General features: G+C 37.5%; 1 protein-coding gene across 1 annotated transcript; it reads left to right on the top strand.

Annotated features, from left to right (window-relative positions):
- Positions 1 to 3,758: 3,758 nt before the first annotated feature.
- Positions 3,759 to 6,851, top strand: LOC110895592 (LOB domain-containing protein 36). Its single transcript, XM_022142913.2, has 4 exons — positions 3,759 to 4,172; positions 4,267 to 4,335; positions 5,002 to 6,012; positions 6,567 to 6,851. Exon 3 carries the CDS (start codon positions 5,043 to 5,045, stop codon positions 5,943 to 5,945), a length of 903 nt encoding a protein of 300 aa, XP_021998605.1. The 5' UTR covers positions 3,759 to 4,172; positions 4,267 to 4,335; positions 5,002 to 5,042; the 3' UTR covers positions 5,946 to 6,012; positions 6,567 to 6,851.
- The last annotated feature ends 21,027 nt before the right edge of the window (positions 6,852 to 27,878 follow it).

The raw sequence follows: 27,878 nt of genomic DNA on the forward strand, positions 1-27,878 counted from the left end.
CTAAGTTGATTTAGTTATGATTTTACATGAATATTTGCTAAGATGAAGTAATAGAATGATGATGAGAATGAATGTGATTAATTAACATCATAATGTACAACAAAGAATGCCCACGTAACGGAATTCTTAAAAGCTAAAAGTGTGAAGTTGTAATATATAGGCACGAAGAAGGAAGAAGGCACGGGTCATTCTAAAATGCAAGAAACACAAGATCGCGGTAAGTTCTATAAACTTTATCTATCCTTTATGTAAGATTTATGAATCCTAGTATTTCACATAAAACTTAGTTAAAAGTGGTATAGCGAAATATGTTAGAAATGATGTGATGAATATAGTAGGAATCACTTAGAAAATGAAGTAGTAATGTAGGTGGTATGACTCATTTCGAGTGGATCGAAATGGGTTGAAGGTAAGAAGGTGAAATGGATTAAGTAATGACTTGTTGTAAACGGGTCAAAAAATGATGAAATTGTATCAAGTATGTATGATAAAATTTACCCGTTGTAAATGGGTTAATTAAGACTTGTATGATGAATAGCGACGATGATTGAGCATGGGCTCGTTACTAACGGGTTGAATGGGTAGTATGTATGAATGTTAACGAGATGTTGGAAATGAAAGAGAATAAATGGAAATAATGCTAAAACGAAAAGAATGGTTTCATCAAGGATTGTTAACAAAATGGTAATTTCGTTAATGGGTCGAATAGGAATAAGTAATGAATGTTACGGATTGTGTTTGGTATAATGAATTAACGAATGTTTTGATGTTGTGTATGATAGGTAAATCCCATCCTTGATAACGGCGAGCTTGGATCGAACACCCTACAACTCATGCACAAAATATGCGCTTCCGTATAAGTTTTCGTGTCAAACGGGTCAAAACTCTCTTTTAGTTTGTAAGATCTTCTTTTGTAATTAGGGTCCTTTGTAAGTAATTTAGGTGATGGTTACAGTTAGTTAGTTTGAACAAATGTAGTTTAAAAGTTATGATGGTCGTAAATGTCATAATTAGCCGTAAAGAAGCATTTTGATGAAAATGTATGTTATGAAATGAAAGTTTTAAATTTGATAAAATTTTATATCTCGTACTGATTTTATGTAAAGATGGGCGTTTCACTTCACCCGGCGGAACTTCGCACACCGCATAAACACGTCGGTGCGCGACTGAAAAACTGTATATGTTTATAATCAACAATATTCCCCTCCGCCCAATCGTCATCCGAACCAGACGACTTGCCTGCAACCACATAATCGAAATATGTGTAGATATCGATAAACGTGTAAATCTTGATAAAAATGCAGGCTCGATAAACGTGCAAATCTTGATAAACATGCAATCTCGATAACACGCAAATCTAGATAAACGTGCAAACCTTGATAAGTTTGTTAAATAGTTAAAATTCATTTATAAATTAAGATTATTAAATTCTGTTTATAAATTAAAATTATTAGAATTTGTTTATATGCTATGCTATGTTGTTAAACTTATATATATCGAAAGATCTGTAAGTGAAGGAATGTCACACCTTATCAGTTTCAAACAAAACTTTCAGGTTAGAACATTCTTCATACTCTGGATTGTTATGTTCCACGTACATAGGTTAAACCCCGTATGTGTATTTGTATGTTGGATTGCTTTGTTCCAGGTACAAAGGTTGACTCCCAAAGACAAACTTGTTATTGGGTTGTGCCGGGTAAGAGGGTTCATTATCAAGCACGAACTTCTGAAGCAACGTATAGTTAGACTTTGGAAAACCTAACTTGTAATAAATAAAGAGATGTTTTGCGTCATTCAAGTCAAGTCTGGCAGCCCTGTCTTGTGATGAGAATGAACAACGGACACGACCTCCTCCTGATTAAAATTTTGCAAACCTTTCTTGTTGGAAGATTGAACGTTAGACCTCTCCTAAAACAATGGTATATAAGTATTATGTAAACAAAACAACTAAGTGTATAAATATCATACCAGATTGCATTCTGGGACCCATGACTCCTTAGAATATTCATCGAGAACGTAATTGTTGCCCCAAATTGACATCGCTAACCAATAATACTAAGTTAAAATAATTGAATGAGAGAAACTTTGATCTTGATAGATCAAAAAACCTTGAGTAGGAAAGAACGAAGAAATGAGAGAGCAAGGGAAAGAATGAAAAGTTATCGTCGGGTGAATGAAACCGAATGTAAATCTTGCAACGTATAATAATTTGAGTGAATCTTACATCGCGTCAAATCACATCGAACATAAAACTTGAATTGTAATTTGACTCGTACGATGTAACAATTTCCAATATCAAACAACTAGGTTTTAGACATGTCTATCAAAAACTTGTACCCCACGTATAGCGATGTATGTGGCATACAGGGTACGAGGTCTATAGTGTTCATAGAGTCTCATAACTTTTGTTTACATCACTATACGTCACGTATAGCGCTATTAACGTATTGTTGGCTTCATATAACCCATGTATAGCCTTATACATGAGATATAGGTATTTGAATTGACATGTGTGACATACTTGTCTATTCTATAGTTATGTTTATGTGAATGCTATACACCATATATAAAACTATACGTGACATATTAAGAGTGTCGAAAACAAATTTTGGATGTTAAGATGCCAACAGTATTTAAAAGGGTAACAAATGTTCATTTTAGTTGTCTTTTCATAAGTACATGCATCTTAAATGAAAAATGAGATTTTATAATAACAAAACTGAATTAATTGACTTTTTTCATATATTTTACGATAATACTAAATACTTTGATAGACTTTTCCTAATGAGTAGGATATTAACTTTTTATTGTTAAAATATACATATAGATGAACATTTAAAGAAGTATCACATCTTGAGATAAGAAAAAATAGGTCGTATATACTATAAATATTATATTACATACTATTCCTAGCATAAGGCTTAGCTACATAATTATATTGACCGTAGATTCTTAGTCAAAATGGGAACAAAAAAAATAATAACAACGATTTGATCATTTAGGATCGACAAATGTGGGGAATTTATTGGTGAGAACGGTGACAGTTTGGAACCCTGCCTTCTCACGCGACGTCTTATCTTCCTATCTTTGCTTGCCGTGTAGACCAGTAGATGTAAAAACTAAAAACTAATTGAAAAGGGTTTTATTTTATCTTACACTGAAATCTTATTTCTTTAAGAACTATCGATCTATCATAAACTTTAATAAATCAATATAATGAAGATTATTACTTTCTATTACTTTCTTTCTTACATAAAAAACTCTAGTGATATAAAAATCTTTAAATTTATTTAATGAACTATGTTCTCTTAATAATATAACTTGTATACAAAATTATATTATTTATTGTTGGCGTACATAAGATTCATAATACAGTAGGGTTTTTTAGAACAGCAGCAAAAATAATAATAATAATAATAATAATAATAATAATAATAATAATAATAATAATAATAATAATAATACCATAGATAATGAGGAGCAATTACTAGGATATGAATGATCATTTTACACACACATAGCCTATTAATTCGGTATAAGTTTTTAATGTAAAGGAGACAACATATACGAAAGTTATAACAAAATAATGTGTATTTACATACAAGATTTTTGTTTACAATTTGACATATATAAACCTTTAATTATGTGGTGATTTTTTTTTTGCATCAAAACTGTATCAACAGCATTATTATTAAAAAAAAAAAAATGAAAAGCTACAAAACTTAATTCGATAGATCTTCAATTCACACATGAATAACATAAATAACATGTTGAAAGGAAGACAGGGACAAAGAGGGAACTCAGATTTCCTTTAAATCATCGTTCAGAAACCTCCTCTCTCTCTCTCTCTCTCTCTCTCTCTCTCTCTCTCTCAACAAACTCCGAATTTTCAAATCTGACGGTGAAGAATACACCTCATTTTCTCACATACATATAAGCACACCCTACTTATTAATACCTTAGTTATACATATATGATCCATATGTGTACACAAATATACACGTTCACAGGGATGAATGACGTCGTAAACATTAATCTGCTAATGGTTTTAACTCTTCTTTAATAAGCTTTTTGCTTGTGCGTGTGTTTACTGTGTGCTGTATCAGTTTTCCATCTTGTTTGGGATCTTGAAAACGTTGAAGATCGGATCAGGATCCGTATCTCTTAACAAGGTACATGAATCTTTTGATTGATATTTCGTATATATACATCAAATATATATATATATATATATATTCCTTATTTTATTCTGGTTTGTATTTGCAGCGGTTATGTTTTTGTTTTTGGAACAAGATCAGTGTGATTGATATCGAGATTCTTGAGACAAATCCAAAGGTAGGTTTAGAATGATTATGATTCCATTTTTGTTTCGCTTTCCTTAATTTCTCAGAACATGTTTGATTCTGCTGATCTACTTTTTTTTTACTATATAGTTTTTAAGGATAAGGGTTGGATCTAGAATTAGGGGTTGGTTATTTGATCACTAGTTTCCTGTTTTTCACATAAATTAGTTTATGCCCATCAATCCGTTCTCTACAACATAACATAGCAGGACAAACTGCAACCCTACACAAATTTCCTATCGCTTGTAAAAGAATGGCTTTGCTAAAAATAGGATTATACTGGGTACGTTTTGTTTGTTTGTTTGTTTGTTTATGTATTGTGTGTATCTTTCTTGTTCATCATTGAAGAAATGTTTATTTTGTCAGCTTCTGATGTAGCTTAAAAGTAATAACAATTTTCAAGTTGCAAGATTTGAATAAACAAGTCGAATTATTTGACTTTCAATTGTGTGTATCGATACACGAAGAAATTAAGGCTTTAATTGCCACCACCTGCTTCTCTAATATCGGTAAACGAACCTTCGTTGAATGCTATGCTATAATATTATCTTGTATTCATGTGTTGTACTTAATATAATTGTCAACATGATCACATGCTTTTGTGAATTCCATGATTAAAAAGAAATTAATATCTCATGAAAAAAAAAAATGTTTGCAGTAAAATCTGAAGGTGAAGAACAAAGAGAAGATCTGAAGATCATGTCTTCTTCAAACTCACCTTGTGCAGCTTGCAAGTTTTTACGCCGAAAATGCACACAAGAATGCGTGTTTGCACCATACTTCCCGCCGGACCAGCCTCAGAAGTTTGCAAATGTACACAAAGTATTCGGGGCAAGTAACGTGGCTAAGATCCTTAACGAACTCCCCACTAACCAAAGGGAAGATGCAGTTAATTCGTTGGCGTATGAGGCTGATGCGAGGCTAAGGGATCCGGTTTATGGATGTGTGGGACTAATATCTGTTCTTCAGCATAGGTTAAAGCAAGTCCAGACTGATTTACATAATGCTAAAAGAGAATTGGCTAATTACATTGGGCCTTCTATGATGTTGCCAGTTTTGAATCAAGGGTTTGTCCCACAAATCCAGAATATGCCACCTTCGTCGGTGCCGGTTTTACCTTATAACATGCAGCCCATGCTGGGGATGCCAGGTGCCGGAAGTTTCCGGGACCCTCAGCATCACGCCCAAATACTCGAGGCACAACAACAACAAGAACAACAACAACAACTGGTGGCGGTTGCTAGTTCCAGAGAACAACAAGAAATGCTAAGGAACTATCAACCGCCACCACATCAGCAGTCAGCTGATCTAGTAAGGTTTAGTGGTGGCTTGGATGTGGCAGCAGGTTCAGGGCAGTTGACTGGTAGTGGGTTCAATCTTATGACCGCTCCCGCAGCCATGTCACCGGCTTTAGGGTTAGGTAGTTCTTATGTTAGTAACATGTATCAGATTCAACCGCAGCCGCAGCTACCACAAGAACAAAATCACCACCTTCATATGCAACCACATCAGCTGTTGCTCCAGCAAGAAACTCAGCAGCCACCGCCCCCAGAGCATAGAACAGAAGGCGAGGAGGATAGGAGTGTTGCTCCTTCATGTTGATTTGGTTATGCTGAGTTTTCTAAACTATCTTCAGCTTTTCTAATTCATTTATCAACTTTCAATACAGGTAATTAGTTATGCTTTCTTTCTCTTTACGTTATTGTTGAGTTGATTGATTGTTTTTTTTATGGTTTTTGGTAAATTATAAATGGTAAGTTAGGTCAATGGCAATGTTGCAAATTCGAATCTGACAAAGTAAGCAATAGGTGAATTTTAGAAGTAGGTTTTAGGGATATGTGTTCTCTATCAACAAAAAAATTAAATGGTAATTTGGGTGCCAAAATTGTATTATCAAATTGCCTATTGGTATTGTTTAAGGTTTTGCATGCTAGCCTTTTGATCACGTAACATTAATATTATAACACATTATTTAGGCTATTGCATTAGTATATAACTATATATAGAGACAGATTCATGTATATCTAGTTATAGGGTTTTGCTTTACTTATACTTAACAAGGTAATAACAGTTAGGTCTAATCTTTCACAGTTGGATCAACTATTATTTACTTTGTCCATTTTAGTAATATTAATTAGTTAAACTCTTCTTTTTCGATATTAACTTTGATGATTAGGTACACCCTTTAAAACATAAAACCTCCTCTATATTACTATTTTGCAGGTTTTTATGGTGAGAAGAGAGAAGTACATGATGCATCTTAGATTGTGGAAAACTTGTATTCTTCTTTTGTTTCTTGAGATTTGAGATTCTAATTGTTTTTTTTTTTTTTTTTTTGGGTCTCCTTTTTAAGGATTATTAATTTAATACAAAAAAGGCAATTTGCCCTTGTTATAGAAAAATATTACAAGTTAATATTGGGTAGAGGATGGAGTGGTTGGATGCTCAGTGTTGATGGAACTAAAGACGTGGTTTGTATGCATAACTCAATACCTTAATTCTATACCACATAACTTTGTTATACTATTTAAAAGTATTCGAAATAAGTTTTATGAATTTTGCATCAAAGATCTACTTTTATCAGAAATTTCCTTAGATCTTATTTTTATTGTTTCATAACGACAGTCCCTCTCCATACGATGTCATGTCTTCATGTATAAGTTTTTTTAACAACGATGAATATTTACGACCAGAATCTAGCAAGATGCTAGAAATAGCATAGTACAAGTCATTGTCTAACGAATAACAGGAAAATTCGAGAAATTAAATTACATAAAAACAACCAATCTAAATATAAACCAACAAGAAAATGCAAAAATTGAGTATTTACCTTCCGCCTGTGTGGCTTCAAGCATTGTATTGTCATGGGGCATATCAAAAACCTCGTTTCTTGAACAAGGGATTGGTAATGTAGTTCAAAAGTAAAACTCATAGGAAGTCAATGGTGTTGGATATTTATTGTCCGGTTCGATAAGTCAACGCTGCCGACCGGCTCTTGACCCGTAAGAGTTGCACCGTGGGCAACAAACTAAGATTCACTTAACTAATTTAACTGGTAATTACGAACGATACGCGGGTATTGAACTGAGAGACGGGTACGTGGACCGAGTGGGACAAGAACACTCTTGTATCGCCACTTGTCGCGCACCTAAATCGCAGCCAATGGCATTACATGCAAAGGATCTTCTTGCCACTTGTTGCGCACCTAAATCTTGGTCAATGCGATCGCATGCACTATGCATGTCCGCCACTTGGCAAACATGCATAGATCTTCATCCATTATTTATATGAAGGTTGGTCTTGGACTTGAGAGGTTGCAAGAATTAACAAACAAAACTCTCATAACTACCATAACCACAACCGGTCCCAACCACCTCGGGTAGTCTGCCGCCGCCACCGACGCCTCGCCGGCCCACCCTGCCGCCGCCGCTCTCCGTTGGTCGCCGCCGCCTGCACCGTCGGCCACCACCGCCGAGACCCGACTCACATTCGCGTATTCACTAACCGAAGGTATATCTAAACCCCCTATGGTTGATGTTCTATTTCGTGTTTGCATGTTGGTGATCTTGTTCCATTACGGGTGCTCCTTGGTATAAAAATGTTCGTGTTATTTTTGCTACATTCGCTTCCGTTGCCTAAAATGTGTATATAGTTTTAACTAGTTAAAGTTTATTTTGAATAACCTATTTCTACATGCATTCTTATTTGTCAAAAAATGTTTTGACTAAATCCTTGTAACAAAATAACCACATATTTAATATGAACCGGGTTCATAAAATAAAAAGTAAAATTATACCACGGATATCCTTCAGTGGTATCAGAGCCGATGCTCACCACATGCAAATCGAAACCGGTCTTTTTTTTCACCGGAATAATAAATTACAAACTTTAAAAGTCTAAAGTTTTTGATTTATTTTTATCTTTGGGCTATATATATTTTTGGTCATATTTTAATTGTTTAATATTTGGTTGACCAAAAATTGCCCAAACATACTTTTGGTTATGTTGAATATGTAAATCGGGCCCGACCTTGTGGTTGTGTTTATATTTGGTTTTCTTCATAGTTTTGGCCCGTTTTGCGGCTCAAAGTTGTAATAGATTAGTTTATGGTTTTGGCCCGCTTTGTGGTTCAAAGTTGTAATAGATGAGGTTCTTTGTCTTTGTTATATTTACTTGTTAAATATTGTTGATTCGAAGACCCGAAGCAAAACCGAATGCCAAAAGGAGTCTTGGAGTTAGTGGGAGTCGCTCAAGACAACAAGATGCACTCAAGTCCATCCTTGTGGTTGTTTTGTGTTTTGTGACCGTGACCCCTTTGATCTTGCTACTTAGCTCTAGTAAGATCATAATCATGCCCATATGATTTACATATTCATTTTTGCTATTATGGTTGCCTTTTGATAAATGTTGTCACAATTCAACCTAATACCAAAACGCATTCTTAAAAAGTTTTTTTTTTTTAATGAAATCGAGAAAAAGCAAGTTCTAGCAACTTGCATATTTTTATAACCACTAGAGTTTTATAACATGTTTTTTTCTCACATCTTTAAAAATCATAAACTTAATAGTATTCACTATTAACTTTAAATTGGTTATTCCAAGTCGCGACAAACTTAGTTTGGTAGGTTATTTAAAACTATTTGTCCCGATAGGTGAAAGGGTCTTTTGGTTATGTTGCAAATTTAATATTTAAATTAAAACCGACTATAACAACCCTATTTGGTAAAAAATTAAAATCAATGGTCTATGTCATCCTACTACTAGTAGCACTTAGGGCATAATGCGAACCATCAGTGTTGGAGCCACAGCACGACACTTGGTGTCTAGTTTATCCTTCCAAGGTGCAAGGGTTCCGTCGACACATCCGGCCCTTCCACATGTGACCATTTTAGGACGACTATTACTTTTCTTCTCGTGTTGCGTGCCCCAGCCGTCTCGAGAACAAAAGTGGCATAGATGAGGCCAAACGTATCAGTGCAAGGACAAAGCTCGTCCTCGCAGCCACATAAACCCTGGGAGTTGTGCTTCTCTCACAATTGACAATCGTTGTCAGTCCGCTTAAACCTCTCGCTAATGTTGCATGCCCCAGCTGCCTTTAGAAAGAGCTTCTAATCGGATTCTCGTCCTTATCGTCTCACCTCACTAAATAAGGAAATACATTAAAAATACTAGTTAAATAATTTTTGCTTAACAGATGTCATCTGAAATCCTCTTTTGCTCTCAAGTCCATACTTGAGAAAGACAAACTAAATAACACCAATTTTCTTGAGTGGCACCATAACTTGAGAATCGTTCTCAAGATGGCAAAAAGGCTTTATGTTCTGGAAACCCTGATTCCAACCGCAACCGAGAACAACACTGTGGTTGCGAATAAGGCTTTCGATAAAGATAAAGAAGATGCCATGGAAGTTGCTTGCCTCATGCAAGCCACCATGTCTCCAGATCTTCAGAAGAATATGGAATACATGAATGCCTTCGACATGATTGAACAACTCAAGGGCATGTTTTAGAAACAAGCCCATCAGGAACGCTATGACACCATGAAACAGCTCATAAGCTGTGAAATGCAAGAGGGTTCCTCAGTTAGTGCTCATGTCCTCAGGATGAAAGGCTACATCGATCAACTAAACAAACTTGGTTATCCTCTCCAAGATGAGATGGCTGTTGACTTCATTCTCAACTCTCTTTCTAGTCACTATGATCAATTTTTTATGAACTTTAACATGAATGACTGGGTAAAGACAATGCCAGAGCTACATGGGATGCTCAAAACGGCAGAGATGAACATTTCCAACAAAGTAAGCCAAGTGTTAACGGTTCGATCTGGTGGTGTTAAAAAGCCCAAAACAAAGAAGAAAAGTTATAACAGCAAAAACAAAGGAAAGGCTCCTGTTGCTGCCAAACCTGCCACCAACAAGAGCAAGCAAGCTGTGAAAGCCCCTCTTCCAAAAGAGCGGCAATGCTATGAGTGTAACAAGATGGGGCACTGGAAACGTAACTGCCCCGAGTATCTTGCCAAGCTCAAAGTGAAGAAGGCTAATGGAGAAGGCACTTCTTCAGGTATTCTAATATATGTTATCGAACTTTTCACTGTTTCAAGCAACATATGGGTATTTGATACCGGGTGTGGTTATCACATCATTAATGTCTTGCAGGAGCCTGAGAAGTGGAAGAAACTGAAGCCGGGAGACATGGAGCTCATTGTTGGCGATGGGAAACGAGTCCCAGTTCTGGCAACTGGCACATTTAATCTTACATGTCCTTCTGGTCTTGCTGTTGTTTTGAACAATTGTCTCTATGCACCTGGTTAAACCAAGAACATCATTTCAGTTTCGTTGCTTTTTGAACAAGGATTTAGATATGTTTTTAATGGTGTTGCTATTTCTACTTATCTAAATGGTATTTACTATTTTGAGGCTAAACCTCGAAACGGTATCTATGAAATTAATGTTCAGCCTAGCAGTAACATATATCACCTTTCTAAATGTCAGAAAAATGGTGCTAGTGATTCATTCCTATGGCATTGTAGACTTGGCCATATAAGCAAGGCTCGCGTGAAATGGCTCCAATCTGAGGGGATTCTTGAATCCACCGGAACGGACTCATTTGATGATTGCGAGTCTTGCTTAGCTGGCAAACTCACCAAGGATCCCTTCACCCATGTTGGTGAACGAGATAGTGATCTACTAGGACTCATACACTCCGATGTATGTGGTCCTTTTATAACCATGACTAGGAATCACGAGAGATACCTCGTTACGTTCATCGACGATTATAGTCGATATGCTTATGTCTATCTCATGAAGCATAAGCATGAAACTTTTGAAAAGTTCAAAGAGTTTCAAAACAAAGTTAAAAACCAACTTAATAGAAAGATTAAAATGTTTCGCTCAGATCGAGGCGGTGAATACCTCTGCTTGGAATTTCTCGATCATCTAAAGGAACGTGGAATAGTTTCACAACCCACTCCACCAGGCACACCCCAACTTAATGGCATGTGTGAAAGGAGAAATCGAACCCTACTAAATATGATTCGATCGATGATGCGTAGAACAAATTTACCTCACTCCTTTTGGGGTTTTGCTCTTATGACTGCTGCTCGACTCGTAAATCTAGCGCCGACCAAAAAGGTAAACAAAACTCCATATGAGATATGGCATGGGCATAAGCCGAATTTGAGTTACCTAAGAGTATGGCGGTGTGATGCTTACATCACAAGTGACTCTGATGACAAGCTCGACCCTCGAGGCGAAAAGGTTGTTTTCGTCGGATACTATAACCAATGCGGTTATTACTTCTACCATCCTGATGCAAATATGATTTCCATCAAAAGGAAGGCTAAAAGGTTCCTTGAAGATGAACTTCTTAGTCGAGGAACTGGAAGTAACTTAGTAGATCTTGAAGAAGTTCAAGGACTACAAACAACCGTTGACGAGGTCGGAACGTCTGAATCACAACAAATTGTTGACACTGAATCAGACCCGAACACAAGCCTTCGCAGGAGCATCAGGACTCGTAAAGAACCCGATAGATACCTTTGGCATGTTGAGGGTTCAGAACTCCTGACAGTAGCCGAGTCTGATGACGAGCCTACTAGTTACAAATCTGCTATTTCTAATCCAGATTCTACGAAATGGCTAGAGGCCATGGAAGCCGAGATGCAATCCATGCGTGACAATCAAGTCTGGGACTTGGTTGAGCTACCCCCCGAATCTCGGGCAGTAGGGAGCAAATGGGTTTTCAAGAGAAAAAACGACATGCATGGAAATATACAAACCTATAAAGCGCGACTAGTAGTGAAAGGTTTCACTCAAACTCAAGGTATTGACTATGATGAAACCTTCTCGCCCGTTGCTATGATCAAATCGATCAGGATATTACTTGCCATAGCTGCGTACTATGATTACGAAATTTGGCAAATGGATGATAAAACCGCCTTTCTTAATGGACATCTTTCTAAAGATGTTTATATGGTTCAACCTAATGGTTTTATCGATCCAAAATATCCTAATAGGGTATGTAAGCTAAATAAGTCCATTTATGGACTCAAGAAAGCATCTCGGAGCTGGAATCATTGTTTTGACCAGAAAGTCAAAGAGTTTGGTTTTGTCAAGAACGAAGATGAACCTTGTGTTTACAGAAAGGCTAGTGGGAGTGCTATATCATTTCTCATCTTGTACGTAGATGATATATTGATCATTGGAAACAACATCCCCATGCTTAAGGAAATTAAACATTGGTTGGGATCTTGCTTCGCAATGAAGGATCTTGGAGAAGTTGCTTACATTCTAGGAATCAAGATCTATAGGAATAGATCTAAGCGACTTCTTGGGCTAACTCAGAGCACATACATAGATCAAGTAATGAGACGCTTCAAGATGGAAAACTCCAAGAAAGGAGGTGTTCCAATGACTAAAGGAACCGTCTTGGACAAATCGCAAGCTCCCTCTGAGGACCGTGAGATAAAGCAAATGGAAGCAGTTCCATATGCTTCAGCAATTGGTTCTATCTTGTATGCTATGGTATGTACTCGACCAGATGTCTCGTATGCTTTGAGCATGACCAGCCGTTACCAGCAGAGCCCTGGGATTGCCCACTGGACTGCAGTTAAGAACATCCTTAAGTACTTGAGAAGGACAAAAGATATGTTCTTGATATTTGGAGGAGTCAATGAGGAACTCACTGTAAAATGTTACACTGATGCTAGTTTTCAAACTGATCGAGATACCTCTCGCTCATAAACGGGTTTCGTGTTCACTCTCAACGGAGGAGCTGTCTCATGGAAAAGCTCCAAGCAGAGTGTTGTAGCTGATTCCACCACTGAATCTGAGTACATTGCCGCATCAGATGTCGCAAAGGAAGCTGCTTGGATGAAGAAGTTCATAACTGATCTCGATGTGGTTCCAAGTATCATGAAATCCATCCAGATATTTTGTGATAACACAGGTGCTATTGCTCAAGCCAAGGAGCCTAGATCACATCACAAAGCCAAGCACATATTGAGAAAGTTCCACTACATACGTGAGATTGTGGAACGTGGAGACATCGTTATAAGCAAAATTGACACAGATCAAAACTTAGCTGACCCATTTACTAAGCCAATGACTAAAGAGAAACATGACCGTCACCTGGACGCTATTGGGCTTAGATTATCTAGTGAAATGTTTTGATTTAGTATTTGGATGTACGAACATCAAACAGTTGTATTCCTGTATTCATTTTGATTTACTAGTTAAATGCAATTCTTGAATCCTACAACTGTGTTCGAATTTGATACGTTTAATCCATGAATCTTGTATTCTAAATTATCTGTAGTCGGTCAGACTCGTGGGAACGACTCTGAATTAAGACTATTCTGATTTTGGACTCAAGGAGTTGACTTCCAAATTCACAGGCCTCATTGTGAATGACGCTGGATGTAACTCGCATCAAATCATCTTCATGGATCTTAGTCATAAGATGTTTTTGGTCTAGGCATACTCATTTAGTATCCTTTGACTTGAGATACATACTAGAACTTTCGTTTACTAAAGACTATTCTTTGATCAGTGTCAACCGTTGTCGCGTAACTGCCAGTCAAAAAGGCATTGGTTGGGAGCGGTTTTGAAGTTCAGTGGGAGTTGTATGTAGTCAAGTTGGGATTCTGTACTCTTACATTATATGTAACAGTTAGACATTTGGACACCCTCGTTGATTCAAACTGGTGAAGTGTAAGGCGTTACCCAAACTTACTGTGTGTTTGATTGGACCACTTTGATTCTTGAACGAGAACGATAATGATTGAACGCCATATGAGATTGAATCTGATCCATGTCTCATTGTTCAATTGATGTCTTTTACAGAAAGGATAGATGACAACGATTGCCACAAGTCTATTGTCTTCTAGTAGCAAGCCGTTGCTAAAGGGAAGATACGTTGGTTAGTGACTTTAAAGTGTCATGACCTATTGGGGGCAGCTATGTGTAGCTAGAACACCGTTGGCTGTCTGCGTTGAGATCTTATCAGAGGCCGTCCAAGTGGGAGCTGTTGGATATTTATGTCCGGTTCGATAAGTCAACGCTGCTGACCGGGTCTTGACCCGTATGAGTTACACCGTGGGCAACGAACTAAGATCCACTTAACTAATTTAACTGGTAATTACGAACGATACGCGGGTATTGAACTGAGAGACGGGTATGTGGACCGAGTGGGACAAGAACACTCTTGCATCGCCACTTGTCGCGCACCTAAATCGCGGCCAATGGCATTACATGCAAAGGATCTTCTTGCCACTTGTTGCGCACCTAAATCTTGGCCAATGGGATCGCATGCTGATGTGTGTAAAATGCAACATATAAATTACATCAAATGAGGCATAAAACTAACCCTTTTTAAGTACTAATGTTGGAAAAAGAGTGTTTTTGTCTTCCTTTTGTATTTTCAGGATTAAATGAGCTCAAATTCACAAAAGAAGCAAAAAGACAGCTAAATCTAACATACATACAAGAAAAGGAACATAAGTGGACTGCCCGACCCCTCAAGGGCATCCTCCCAAGCAAAATAGAGAAGGCAGAAGACTGAACACGCCCCGTGCTCAGCCAGCACGGGGCCGTGCCCAAGAAGCAGCAGAAAAGACAAACCTATAGAAGCTTCTATTGCCCACCACGGGGCCGTGTCCAGTGAACACGGGGGCATGGCGAAAGTACAGCAGGCGCATTAATTGTAATTGCGAATTACAATTAATGAAGAGAGAGAGTGTCAGACAGGCACGGGGGCGTGTCCAGCGGACACGGGGCCGTGCCCAGCCTTCTGTTCAGCCTATAAATAGGAGTGCTTGGTTTCATTTCAACTCATCCCTTGGCACACCACCTCTCTCACACTTCATCCACTACCCACCACCACCATAACACCATCATCCACCACCATCATCCATTGTCCATCATAAAGTGTGTGAGTCGTCTCGGGATCCAAGATTGATCGTAAGAGTTCTTGACAATCAAGGCCATGTTTGCCTAAGTCTCTTACATCACTTGGTGAAGACAAGTGTTTAGTATAATACTTTTTATTTTCAATCTTTTGCACTTTTTATTTGGTTTTGTATTAATGACTTTAATAACTAGTTGCTTATGTTGAAGGTGATCTTTCCTTATCGTTTGTCCGTGGTGTCTTGGCATTATTTTACTGTCTATATAAAATAAAAGATTTTCACCATTCATATCTCCACGGTCTATATGGAGGTATGTTGGCTACCTGGTCAGGGGTTAAGGGAACGGTTTGGTAAGGGTCTTGCCCTTGTTCAACGTTTAGAGGTCCTGCAAGGGACCTGGGTCAAATTTAGTAGGATCTCCTTCAATACCCATAGGTATTGGATGGCGGGGATCCAAACTCTTTGACCCCCTCATAAGTTAACTACTATTAATACTATAACCCGGCTATTTAGGACTGTATCCCTGCTGACTCAGACTACTTAGTCGAGGGTAACGTCACCGCCAAAAGCGGGGCCTACCATAATTTGCATTAATAACTTAATTCATTATCTTCCAATAATCCAACCCTTTAGGATTGTATCCTTGCTGACTCAAACTACTGGGTTGAGGGTAACGTCGCCTTCAAAAGAGAGGCCTACTACAATAACTAAGATAATCTCTTAAACAAGTGCAAAAGTGCGAAAATAATCAAAGGTTATACTAATACACGAGTCGGATCCAAGTGATTCATCTTGTCTATCTGTTTTTATTTTTATTTTATTTTTCAGCATTTAGTTAGTTTTTATTTTCTTAGTTTAAAAACCTTTTCTATTTTTTTTGGTTTGATTAGACGTTGAGGATAAACCGGTATTAAAAGCTCTTGTGTCCTTGGACGACCTCGGTATCTTACCAACACTATACTACGTCCAAGATGGGTGCACTTACCCATATGTGTGTTTAGTGTTAGTAAATATCGTGTTTTATAAATTTAAAACTTGGCTAAAAGTGTAAAAAGGGCTTAAATATACATCCAAATTATACTACACTTCGCACGCACCAAGTTTTTGGCGCCGTTGCCGGGGACACAAGGATTTTAAGAAAGCTTAAAATCGACGGCCTAATCAGTTTTTCAAAACCTTTTTAAAACGCGCGCACATTTTTCTGCATTTTAGTTTAGTTTGCATTTACAGTAGCTTGAACACGGGGCCGTGCTCGCTGAACACGCCCCCGTGCTGCATATTTTTAGTTAGATACCCAGATACAGAGTCTAAACACGGGGCCGTGCCCATTGAACACGCCCCCGTGTCCAACACGACCAGTAACTTTAATTAAAACGCCCAGATACAGATCCTGAACACGGGGCTGTATCCACCCAACACGGGGCCGTGTCCAGCCTTCTGTTTCCGTCTTTGTTTTTGTTTTCTGGTCCCGAGACTCAGTTGTGGTCTGCTGAGTGATTCTTATGGATCAATACTCAGGAGGTTACAACTACACCTATGAGGAGGATGATTATATGAGAGACTATTGCACTAATTGTGGTAACCCGCACTCGGTACAATATTGTAACTTGTTTCAACCGTCCACTTCATACAACTTTTATGAGGAGCCCAGGTACGAGCCATCAACTTCATACACATCCTATGAAGACCCAAGGTATGAACCTTCTCCCTCATACTCATATTTTGATGAACCAAGGTATGAGCCTTCGTACTCATACTTTGAAGAGTCAAGATATGAGCCACCACCTTCATACGCTTATTATGAGGAACCATGGTGTGAACAACCCACCTCATATGAGTACTATGAAGAACAAAATTACGACCCTTATCCATCATATACACACAATGAAGAACAATGGTGTGAACCATCTACTTCATATGGGTATTATGAGGAACCAAGGATCGAACAACCGGATTCAAGCTTTAAGGATCCCGGTCCTTTCTCTATCACCGAAGTGACCGATAGGATATTAGAACACGTTAAAACTATCGAACGTTGCATAAAAGAATCTCGCGCAAGGGAAGAGGAGTCCCGCGCAAGAGAAGAATTAAATTGTAATAATAACGTAGAGATAGTTGAAAACGTAAAAATGGAAGAACAAATAAGTGAAGAACCGACACATGAGTTAAACAACGAAAGGGGTGAGGTCGATAACGTTAAATTTCAAGAAGAGTCTAATTTTGAAGAAATTAATCTCTTGTCACCTTCTTTTGAAAATCATTGTTTAATAACCCCTCATGCTAAGTTTTTAAAAGAGCTAAACACTAATACTAAAATTGAAGAAATGGTAAGTGTTAAGTTAACTAATGATCAAACTTCGCTAATAAAGAAGATCCTTTTGAAATTAACATTACACCGGTTCCATGTTTTTTTCAAAATTCATTTATTAGTAATATTACAATTGATAAAGATCTTTGTGTTAACATAATGCCTAACTACATTTTTGAAAAATTAAGTATTAGTGATTTCGCTCCACTTCAAATACCCATTTTTCTATCCGATCGGAAGGTAATAAAATCAATCGGTTTAGTTGAGGATGTCTTGGTTCAAACAAATCAAATGGTTATTCCAACCGACTTTGTCATCCTTGATGACGCTCCTCTGGTGTTGGGACGACCTTTTGTAAAAACTCATGAAGCTTTGAAAAACCGGAAGTTCAACAATCTACCTCTTCAATTAGGGGCATTTAAAAGGAGCATAGATCTTGAGCGCTCAATGAAATATCCTTTTGGCAATAATGACCCCCTAATTGAAGATGAGGCAGAACCACCCGATAAGGAGGGTCTAGCCAAGGACCCTTATAAACGTGGCGCACCACGGAGGCATTCCGCGGAACTATCCTTAGTTTTAGATTAGTTTAACTTTTATGCTTTCTAGTTTAGTTTTAATTTGCTGGAATAAAACACACTCGGGATGGTGAAGGATACTATGGGAAGCTTGAACCAACACCCCATGCACAAAAACAGAGCCTCTCGACAATCTTTCTTCATTACAGCAAGTTCAGCACGGGGTCGTGCTCAACCCAACACGCCCCCGTGCCCAAAAATTTGCAGAAATGCCCAGTTCAGGTACCTGGACACGGGGCCGTGCTCATTGAACACGCCCCCGTGCCCAGCCTTCTGTTTACTTTTGGTACTGGCAGTCTGGACACAGGGCCGTGCTCAGCCAACACCACCCCGTGTTCAGCTACCCAGTACCATAAAATCTTGTTTTTAACCCACTTTTACACATTTTAATCAACCGAAAAAACTTATTTTTGGGACACATTGAGGACAATGTGTAATTTAAGTGTGGGGGGTGCTAAAACCTTGAATTTTGCAAGTCCTAATAACAAGCCTTACACAAAACTCTATTGAAACCGCTAATCACCCCAAATTTTTTTCAAAAACTTTTTTTTTACTTGTCTTGTTTTAATTTGGGAATTACAAGTTCTAAAAAGGTTATATTTTTACAAATTTACAACCGATAGCGTCGTGATAAAAAGAACCAACATAAGAAAATTATGAAAAGGCATGACAAATCTAGTTAAAATTTAATTATATATACTTGATCACATAGAAAAAACCCATTCCCACAAAAAGTGAGTTTTGAGCCTTTATTGAGCATACAAATTTACATCTTTAGACTAAATGCTCATTTTTCGTTTCTTGTGTGAATAGCCGCTTGGTTCTTACGACTCTAGAACTTGCCACGACGATTCATTCCCGGTCCTTACCAACTTAAACCCAAGTAAGTAAATGATGGAGGCATTAGGACTAACCATTTTTCTTTCTACACCATTATTTTTCAATTTTTTTTTACCACCTACCCAAAATCCCCCTAGTTAACCCCTTTGAGCCTAAACCTTTCATTTCTTTACCCTAAAACCCTTTAACCCACCAAAAACCCTTTTTATTTTTACCCTTTATTTTAGTAACAAGCTCGGTTTTTCGTGTGACTAAAAAAAATGAATGATGAAGTTAGAAATAAACAAACAAAGCTCTTAAAACAAAAGGCTTGTTTGGAGAAATACTTCAAAATAAAAAGTCACTAAAACAAAGTGTTTTACAAAAACCGACGCTTTTTACGTTTTTCGCCCTTTTCTACTAACCCATTCACCCACGTTTAGCCCAAGCCTTTACCCAAAAAAGTCCTCTTGATATTTACAAAGGTAACAAGTTAAAAAGGAGGAGGATTGATTGCTTGGCAAGCTTATGGTAAGAATAAGTTCCATGCCGCTCTCGAGTGATTCACTAAAATACACCTTCGGCCGAGTGTGAGTGATTTCTCCCGTGAGGTATGTGAACTTGTATATAAATGGAATTTTAAAAAAACATGTTATGCCCAAATAAGTAATTTCTTCTATGAAACATTCTAAACAAATCATAACGAATAGGATTGTAAATAAATAAAAATAAAACCCAAAAAGATCTTGGATTCTCAACACTCTATGACAAGCCAAAACCTTCTCTTCTACCTATTCCATTTGGGAGTGTAAGCCACATATTAAAGAGTTTTGCTTAAGGACAAGCAAAAGTTCAAGTGTGAGGGTATTTGATGTATGTAAAATGCAACATATAAACTACATCAAATGAGGCATAAAACTAACCCTTTTTAAGTACTAATGTTGGAAAAAGAGTGTTTTTGTCTTCCTTTTGTATTTTCAGGATTAAATGAGCTCAAATTCACAAAAGAAGCAAAAAGACAGCTAAATCTAACATAAATACAAGAAAAGGAACATAAGTGGACTGCCCGACCCCTCAACGGCATCCTCCCAAGCAAAATAGAGAAGGCAGAAGACTGAACACGCCCCGTGCTCAGCCAGCACGGGGCCGTGCCCAAGAAGCAGCAGAAAAGACAAACCTATAGAAGCTTCTATTGCCCACCACGGGGCCGTGTCCAGTGAACACGGGGGCGTGGCGAAAGTACAACAGGCGCATTAATTGTAATTGCGAATTACAATTAATGAAGAGAGAGTGTGTCAGACAGGCACGGGGGCGTGTCCAGCGGACACGGGGCCGTGCCCAGCCTTCTGTTCAGCCTATAAATAGGAGTGCTTGGTTTCATTTCAACTCATCCCTTGGCACACCACCTCTCTCACACTTCATCCACCACCCACCACCACCATAACACCATCATCCACCACCATCATCCATTGTTCATCATAGAGTGTGTGAGTCGTCTCGGGATCCAAGATTGATCGTAAGAGTTCTTGACAATCAAGGCCATGTTTGCCTAAGTCTCTTACATCACTTGGTGAAGACAAGTGTTTAGTATAATACTTTTTATTTTCAATCTTTTGCACTTTTTATTTGGTATTGTATTAATGACTTTAATAACTAGTTGCTTATGTTGAAGGTGATCTTTCCTTATCGTTTGTCCGTGGTGTCTTGGCATTATTTTACTGTCTATATCTCCACGGTCTATATGGAGGTATGTTGGCTACCTGGTCGGGGGTTAAGGGAACGGTTTGGTAAGGGTCTTGCCCTTGTTCAGCGTTTAGAGGTCCTGCAAGGGACCTGGGTCAAATTTAGTAGGATCTCCTTCAATACCCATAGGTATTGGATGGCGGGGATCCAAACTCTTTGACCCCCTCATAAGTTAACTACTATTAATACTATAATCCGGCTATTTAGGACTGTATCCCTGCTGACTCGGACTACTTAGTCGAGGGTAACGTCACCGCCAAAAGCGGGGCCTACCATAATTTGCATTAATAACTTAATTCATTATCTTCCAATAATCCAACCCTTTAGGATTGTATCCTTGCTGACTCAAACTACTGGGTTGAGGGTAACGTCGCCTTCAAAAGAGGGGCCTACTACAATAACTAAGATAATTTCTTAAACAAGTGCAAAAGTGCGAAAATAATCAAAGGTTATACTAATACACGAGTCGGATCCAAGTGATTCATCTTGTCTATCTGTTTTTATTTTTATTTTATTTTTTAGCATTTAGTTAGTTTTTATTTTCTTAGTTTAAAAACCTTTTCTAATTTTTTTTGATTTGATTAGACGTTGAGGATAAACCGGTATTAAAAGCTCTTGTGTCCTTGGACGACCTCGGTATCTTACCAACACTATACTACGTCCACGATGGGTGCACTTGCCCATATGTGTGTTTAGTGTTAGTAAATATCGTGTTTTATAAATTTAAAACTTGGCTAAAAGTGTAAAAAGGGCTTAAATATACATCCAAATTATACTACACTTCGCACGCATCACATGCACTATGCATGTCCGCCACTTGGCAAACATGCATAGATCTTCATCCATTATTTATATGAAGGTTGGTCTTGGACTTGAGAGGTTGCAAGAATTAACAAACAAAACTCTCATAACTACCATAACCACAACCGGTCCCAACCACCTCGGGTAGTCCGCCGCCGCCACTGACGCCTCGCCGGCCCACCCTGCCGCCGCCGCTCTCCGCCGGTCGCCGCCGCCTGCACCGCCGGCCACCACCGCCGAGACCCGGGTCACATTCGCGTATCTCGTTCGTGTAACTAGCACTCGTTCGTTGAACCTCGGTGTCTCAACCGGTTATTCACTAACCGAAGGTATATCTAAACCCCCTATGGTTGATATTCTATTTCGTGTTTGCATGTTGGTGATTTTGTTCCATTATGGGTGCTCCTTGGTATAAAAATGTTCGTGTTATTTTGCTACATTCGCTTCCGTTGCCTAAAATGTGTATATAGTTTTAACTAGTTAAAGTTTATTTTGAATAACCTATTTCTACATGCATTCTTATTTGTCAAAAAATGTTTTGACTAAATCCTTGTAACAAAATAACACATATTTAATATGAACCGGGTTCATAAAATAAAAACTAAAATTATACCACGGATATCCTTCAAATGGTTAGTCAAAATTAATGGTTGATAGGTTGTATATAATAATGCAAAGGTCGTCGACCACTGTTCAAGATCAATTAACATTCTTGACTAGTTTTGGTCTATACACAAGTTGCTCTGATTAAGAAGTTACAAGAAGATGAAAGTATCTATAGGAAACTTTTCAAATATCAAGAGAAAAATATGAAGACTTTGGTTGGTGAAGTGAAGGATTTAACAGCACAAGTCCAACAACTTACAAAGCAACTTGAATTTCAGGGGGAGAGTTCGGATGCTTGTGAGTGTGAGAATCGATATTCTCCATTACAACAAACAAAACAGTCATGGTTTTGATAACAAAAATATTTTAGAGAATAATTTATTTGAGAATACGATTACAAGATAATGATAACAACAATCCTATTTATACTGCAGGTTTTCTTGGCACCAGAGGAATACGGTTAGGATAGTTGTGGGTGCCAAGTAACTGCTACAACTTATCAGACATACACGATTGTTAATATTATCGCATACTAACCCTAGACATAAGTATTAAAAAATTATATATATTTATACATAAATAAAGTTTGAGGCTGAATTATAACTCCAACATTCACTGCCCTAATTCGGACTCAACTTGTGCTTCTTTCTTGATCTTCACGGTGTATCATTGTTGCTGCAATTGCTGGCAAAATCTGCCTGCGATGGCCAACCCTTTGGTGCAAACTTGATCCTTTTATTCACAGGTATTCGCCTTCTCCTAATCTTTCGTCAGTGTCATTGAAGATCCTCTTCACTTGTGCATTAGTTGATGATGATTCACCAATGTGGAAATTCAGTTTTTTTTTTATTTTTATCTTGAAATAATACTAGTACTCCAGCATTTCAAGATATTGATAATGCGTCTTCTTTATAACTTCATCCATATCTGAATCATAGCCCATTAATCTTGTGATATCTGCCCACTTCTTGTTTTCACAAACTTTCACATAGCCTCCACATGCAATTACTTTCATATATAAGACAAGCAGGCACAAATCATCTCCATTATTATCCAGCGGAGGAACTTGCGTGAAAATTTTATTTGCACAAACTCCTTTATAAACCAATCAATCACAACATCGAATTCCTTTAAAAACCCCTTGATCTAACCAATCTTTCTCATGTACCTTGTGGTCTTCCCAACCGTTGTTCAATCTTTCATGGTCTACACGACCATAACCTATCATTGGTTCCAATGGTGAAACATCCACACCATCCCTGCTACCCGACATATAGACGGCTTCAAGTTCTTCTCCACAGGCCCCTTGGATTTGGTTCTAATTCCAATTGTTAGAAATTAGAATCGATATTCTCCATTACAATAAACAAAACAGTAGCGGTTTTGCTATCAGAAATATTTGAGAGAATAACAAACTTTATTTGACGAGACAATTACAAGATAATGATAACAACAATCCTATTTATACTGCAGGTTTTCTTAGTGCCAAAGGAAGACGGTTATGGACAGTTATGGGCGTGAAGTAATTGATACAACTTATCACAACCATACAGCTTACTACTTGCAAAACCAAAAAATGATACCTTTCAAGCATCCCTTTCCAACATGTAAAGTATGTCTTCACGTATCGCCCAAGTTTGATTGGGGACTTCTCATATTGTTTCATCTGCCTAATGTAGGAATATATCATCTTCATCCTCTAACCCTTATTGTAAAATGTCACAGTTAGTTGCATTATCTTGCATAAACTCATTTTGTACTATCTGACAGGTCTTGATCGAGTATTAGATTGTACGTTTCATAACTTATCAAGAGCACATAGGTTTAAGTCCAAACACAGCTCTACTAATATTTGAATCCCTCAAACCTAGGCTCTGATACCAACTTGTAATGCCCTAGTTTGACATAAAAATTTAGGTATTTAATTAGCAGCTAAAAAATGGTCCCCTCAAATTTGCATTTAATACACATAATACCAATTTGCAAACTAAAATTCTTTGTGGTATTATCTAGGTGTTATACTTCTTCCCTTGTAGATGGTATTTATAACCTACTTAATGAATCATCCATCCCTGTCTGACACATGGAACAAATCTTTAGACCCGATCTTCAATCTTCGAATTTACTTCAAGACTAGTGAACTTGTGCACATCGATCATCGTAACCAAAATTAACAAAACTAAGTGAGGGTCTTTAATGCTCTATACATACATTTGTTAATTCATCACAACAACCATTATTTGTCAAACATCCATACTTGTACTAACATTTAATGTTAAGAGTACATGCTATACCATGGTTAAATTGAATCAAATGCATGACTAGTTTGTTTACTGCATTCAAATCTTCTTGAATAAATTCCCATCAGGCATACCTGAACTTGCTAATCCATCTTCAAATATCCAAGTGTTAGAAATCACAACCATAATCATTTAAAATGCAAACCATGAACTACTAATGCCTGTACCCTAACAAGTTGATTAAACACACATCAACCACACACAAATAGCAGTATATGCTAAAATACCACTCTAGCATACAGGTTCTACTCCATGCACCTTACAAGATCATTTCTATCTTGAGTAACCGTTCTAAACTACCCGAATTGAGTCTGGATGCAACATCTTAACATTTTAACTTTCCTTGAATATTTGATCCATGTGGCCAATGAATTACTACACAAAACACCATACTTCCTCTATCAAATAAATTCCCTACATGGTCTTAATTTCATCGTTCATCATGGACTTTCAACAATTACAAATAAATAAACATAAATTATGTGTTCATAACCTTAGTGAAGTTGATACTAACAATTCATACCAAAACAAATATAAACCATTCACCTTTTCCTGTAGGAAATCTTGATACTATTATCATCAACCATGTCTCGTCAACTCCTAAGCTTTAACATACCTTCTCTCATATGGATTCACGTACAGGAATTTCCTCGTAACCAACATGCAACGAGATCAAATTATATCATTGTGTTCATTTGTGCATCATGAACATTTCTCCAGTCACGGGTTGCACATGAAATACTATTAGACCATCCATACAACACAATCAACTTTCTAATTTTCATACAAACAATTTTGTTCAGCGTCAGAAATTTAGAGTCCGAACTATGGTCAGAATTTCCCGTGGTGGTACTAAAGATCCATATGTCAGGAAATTAGAGACTGAATTCCAGCTCATTCCAATGATCGGATCCTTAGGAAAATCAACTATACTAAGTTGTATTTTAATTAAAACTGAAATACGAACATCTATGAAAACAGGTTCAAAACTCTAGCTCAAATAGCTCTATTTCTTATTCCATCGTTCACAATGATCATCTAAGTGTTATGAACCTTATATATAAAAATCAAGATGTTTCAATGATTAGATTTCGCGGTTCGTCTAGTTTCTGTGTAACTGGGTAATCGAATAACATTCTGGGCAGATTTGTTCTCTACTATTTTAAAAACTTTAATCAAGGATTTAGGGAAATCAAAGCTTAACATTGCGTTCGTAGCATCGATAACTAGTTCTAGGTTCAAAAACGCAACTCCGACCATGACCGGCCACAGTGAATCGCCACCACCGCCCACCCTCTCTCCCTAGCTCTCTCTCCCTCTCTATCTATCTATCTATCTCACTCTCTCAAACTTAAGAGACAAATCTGACACAAATGAGCCAAAAGGGATTTTATACTTTGAAATTTGGCTAATTACAAAATCCCCCCCCCCCCCGTTTGATTTTTATGACAATGGCCCTTCAAGTTCGGGTGAGTCACAAAATGAGGTAACGGTATTTCCTTGGACCAAACCCGTCAATATTTTTCGACTTATATTACTAAAATACAATTCATTAAAATATATTGCTACCAAGCAAGCTGTTTTCCCTCGAGAATAATTCCCAAAGAATAATAAAATAATATTTTATAACTACACCTGAAACAATATGCTACATAACTTCGCCAGTCAATAACTGGTGCAGTTGGCTAACCAAGCGCACTTAGTTGTGTGGTTATCAGTATGTGTGTATTTGTATTTCACGGTAGATTTTGAGATATTCAATTTATAAGTGTGTGAACTGAGTGTACTACCTTGCAATACATGTTTTGTGATTGAATATACGAGAAAAGTTATTTACGTGCTTTATCTTCAGTGTGTTTAAAACGTAGATTGGTTTCGGTAGTCTATGTGTATGTGATCTTGTAAGTATCAATCCTAGTGAGATACCGAGGGACTTACAAGTGTATTGTGTATAATTGTTCAAAAAGTGTCATGATGTTTCTGTAGTGTGTATGTGTGTGTGTGTGTGTTTTTCTATATATATATATAGGGGAGGGTTTAAATGAGAACGCTAAATATCGCGAGAACCGTGAGAACGAATCAAAAAACCGCGAGAACTTTGTCAAAAACAATTCAAATTCAAAATTTCCTTTTACACTTATCATTATTATTCGAATACAATGTTATAAATTTCATTTATACGTTTACATTTACATTTACGTGAATTCGTAAATAAAGAAAATTTACACATGTGTAAGTTTGTCATTTACACATGTGTAAATTTGTTATATTAAAAATGATTTTGAGAGAAGAAATGAATTATTTGATGTTGTAAATTCTTTTTTTGATGTTGTATTTTAATTACAATGAGATTTGTATTAAAAAAATTGGTTTTGATTGGTTTTCTTATTCGTTCTCACGGTTCTCGCAATATTTAGAGTTCTCAAGATCCCTGAGTTGAAAGAACCTTGAGAACTTCTATCAAACGATCTTTTTTTTATATTTTTTTTCTCAGATCTCGTTTATATTACTAACTTCTGATCCTTCTTTCTTTTCCCAACTTGTAGGATCGGTGAATCGATCAAAACGAGTCGATCAGAAGAGTTCTAGACCAAATCAGAGGCGGAATTCATTGATTTGATCTTCATTCAGCTTGATATGCATTTAGAAGTAGATTAACTGTCGATTGTATTGATATAACAACGTTATACGAGCTAGCGACACTTCGGCAGAGCTTCACTACCGGAATCAGAATCATACAAATGAAGAACCAAGACCTCCTATATATAGGAAGAGCCAGGTCGCACGAACTTATACAGTCCAGGTCGCACGACCTGGTGCCAGGTCGCACGAACTGATCAGTTCGCACGAACTGATCAGTTCGCACGAACTGGTCAGTTCAGACCTGTTTCTCGTTTTTCTCGAAATTCGTGTCTTGGTTTAACTATTCTATTACATGACTCGATACAAGATGAAGTCAACAGACATATGCACCAACAAACTCCCCCTTGGATGATGACGAGTCTTCAGTGTGTCGAGTCTTCAGTCTTGATCAGTCTTCTCGCTCTCTACAAAGTATCTTTCTCTGTAAGCATCCTCAATCTCTCTCTTCTTCATAAGCATCTCAACCTGACTCTTCAAATTCTCTTGATCAGATCTCTTGATTCTTTAAACTTATCAGCATCAGCAGCTTCTATCTCGAGCTTTGTTCTAATAACTGAAGCTGGCTCTTATGTCTTCAGACTCCCCCTTTCGACAAGCTGGAATCGCAGTCTGGAATTTTCTCTCTGCAACTGTCACAGGTTCAGGAACGATTCCTGGCTCTCCGTAGCAACAGAATCAGAAACTTGGCTCTAATCTGCATATGCTTACGTGGAAATCCTCAGGAGTCGAAACCTTGCTCTTTCAAAGCTTTTTACCTGCACATACTCTACCCAAAAGTAAATTTTACAAGTTTAAAATTTAACAATTTTAGAAACCACTTGTAGATATCTT

The sequence above is a fragment of the Helianthus annuus genome, chromosome 12, assembly GCF_002127325.2.
Source record: "Helianthus annuus cultivar XRQ/B chromosome 12, HanXRQr2.0-SUNRISE, whole genome shotgun sequence".
In the NCBI taxonomy this organism is placed as follows: domain Eukaryota; kingdom Viridiplantae; phylum Streptophyta; class Magnoliopsida; order Asterales; family Asteraceae; genus Helianthus; species Helianthus annuus.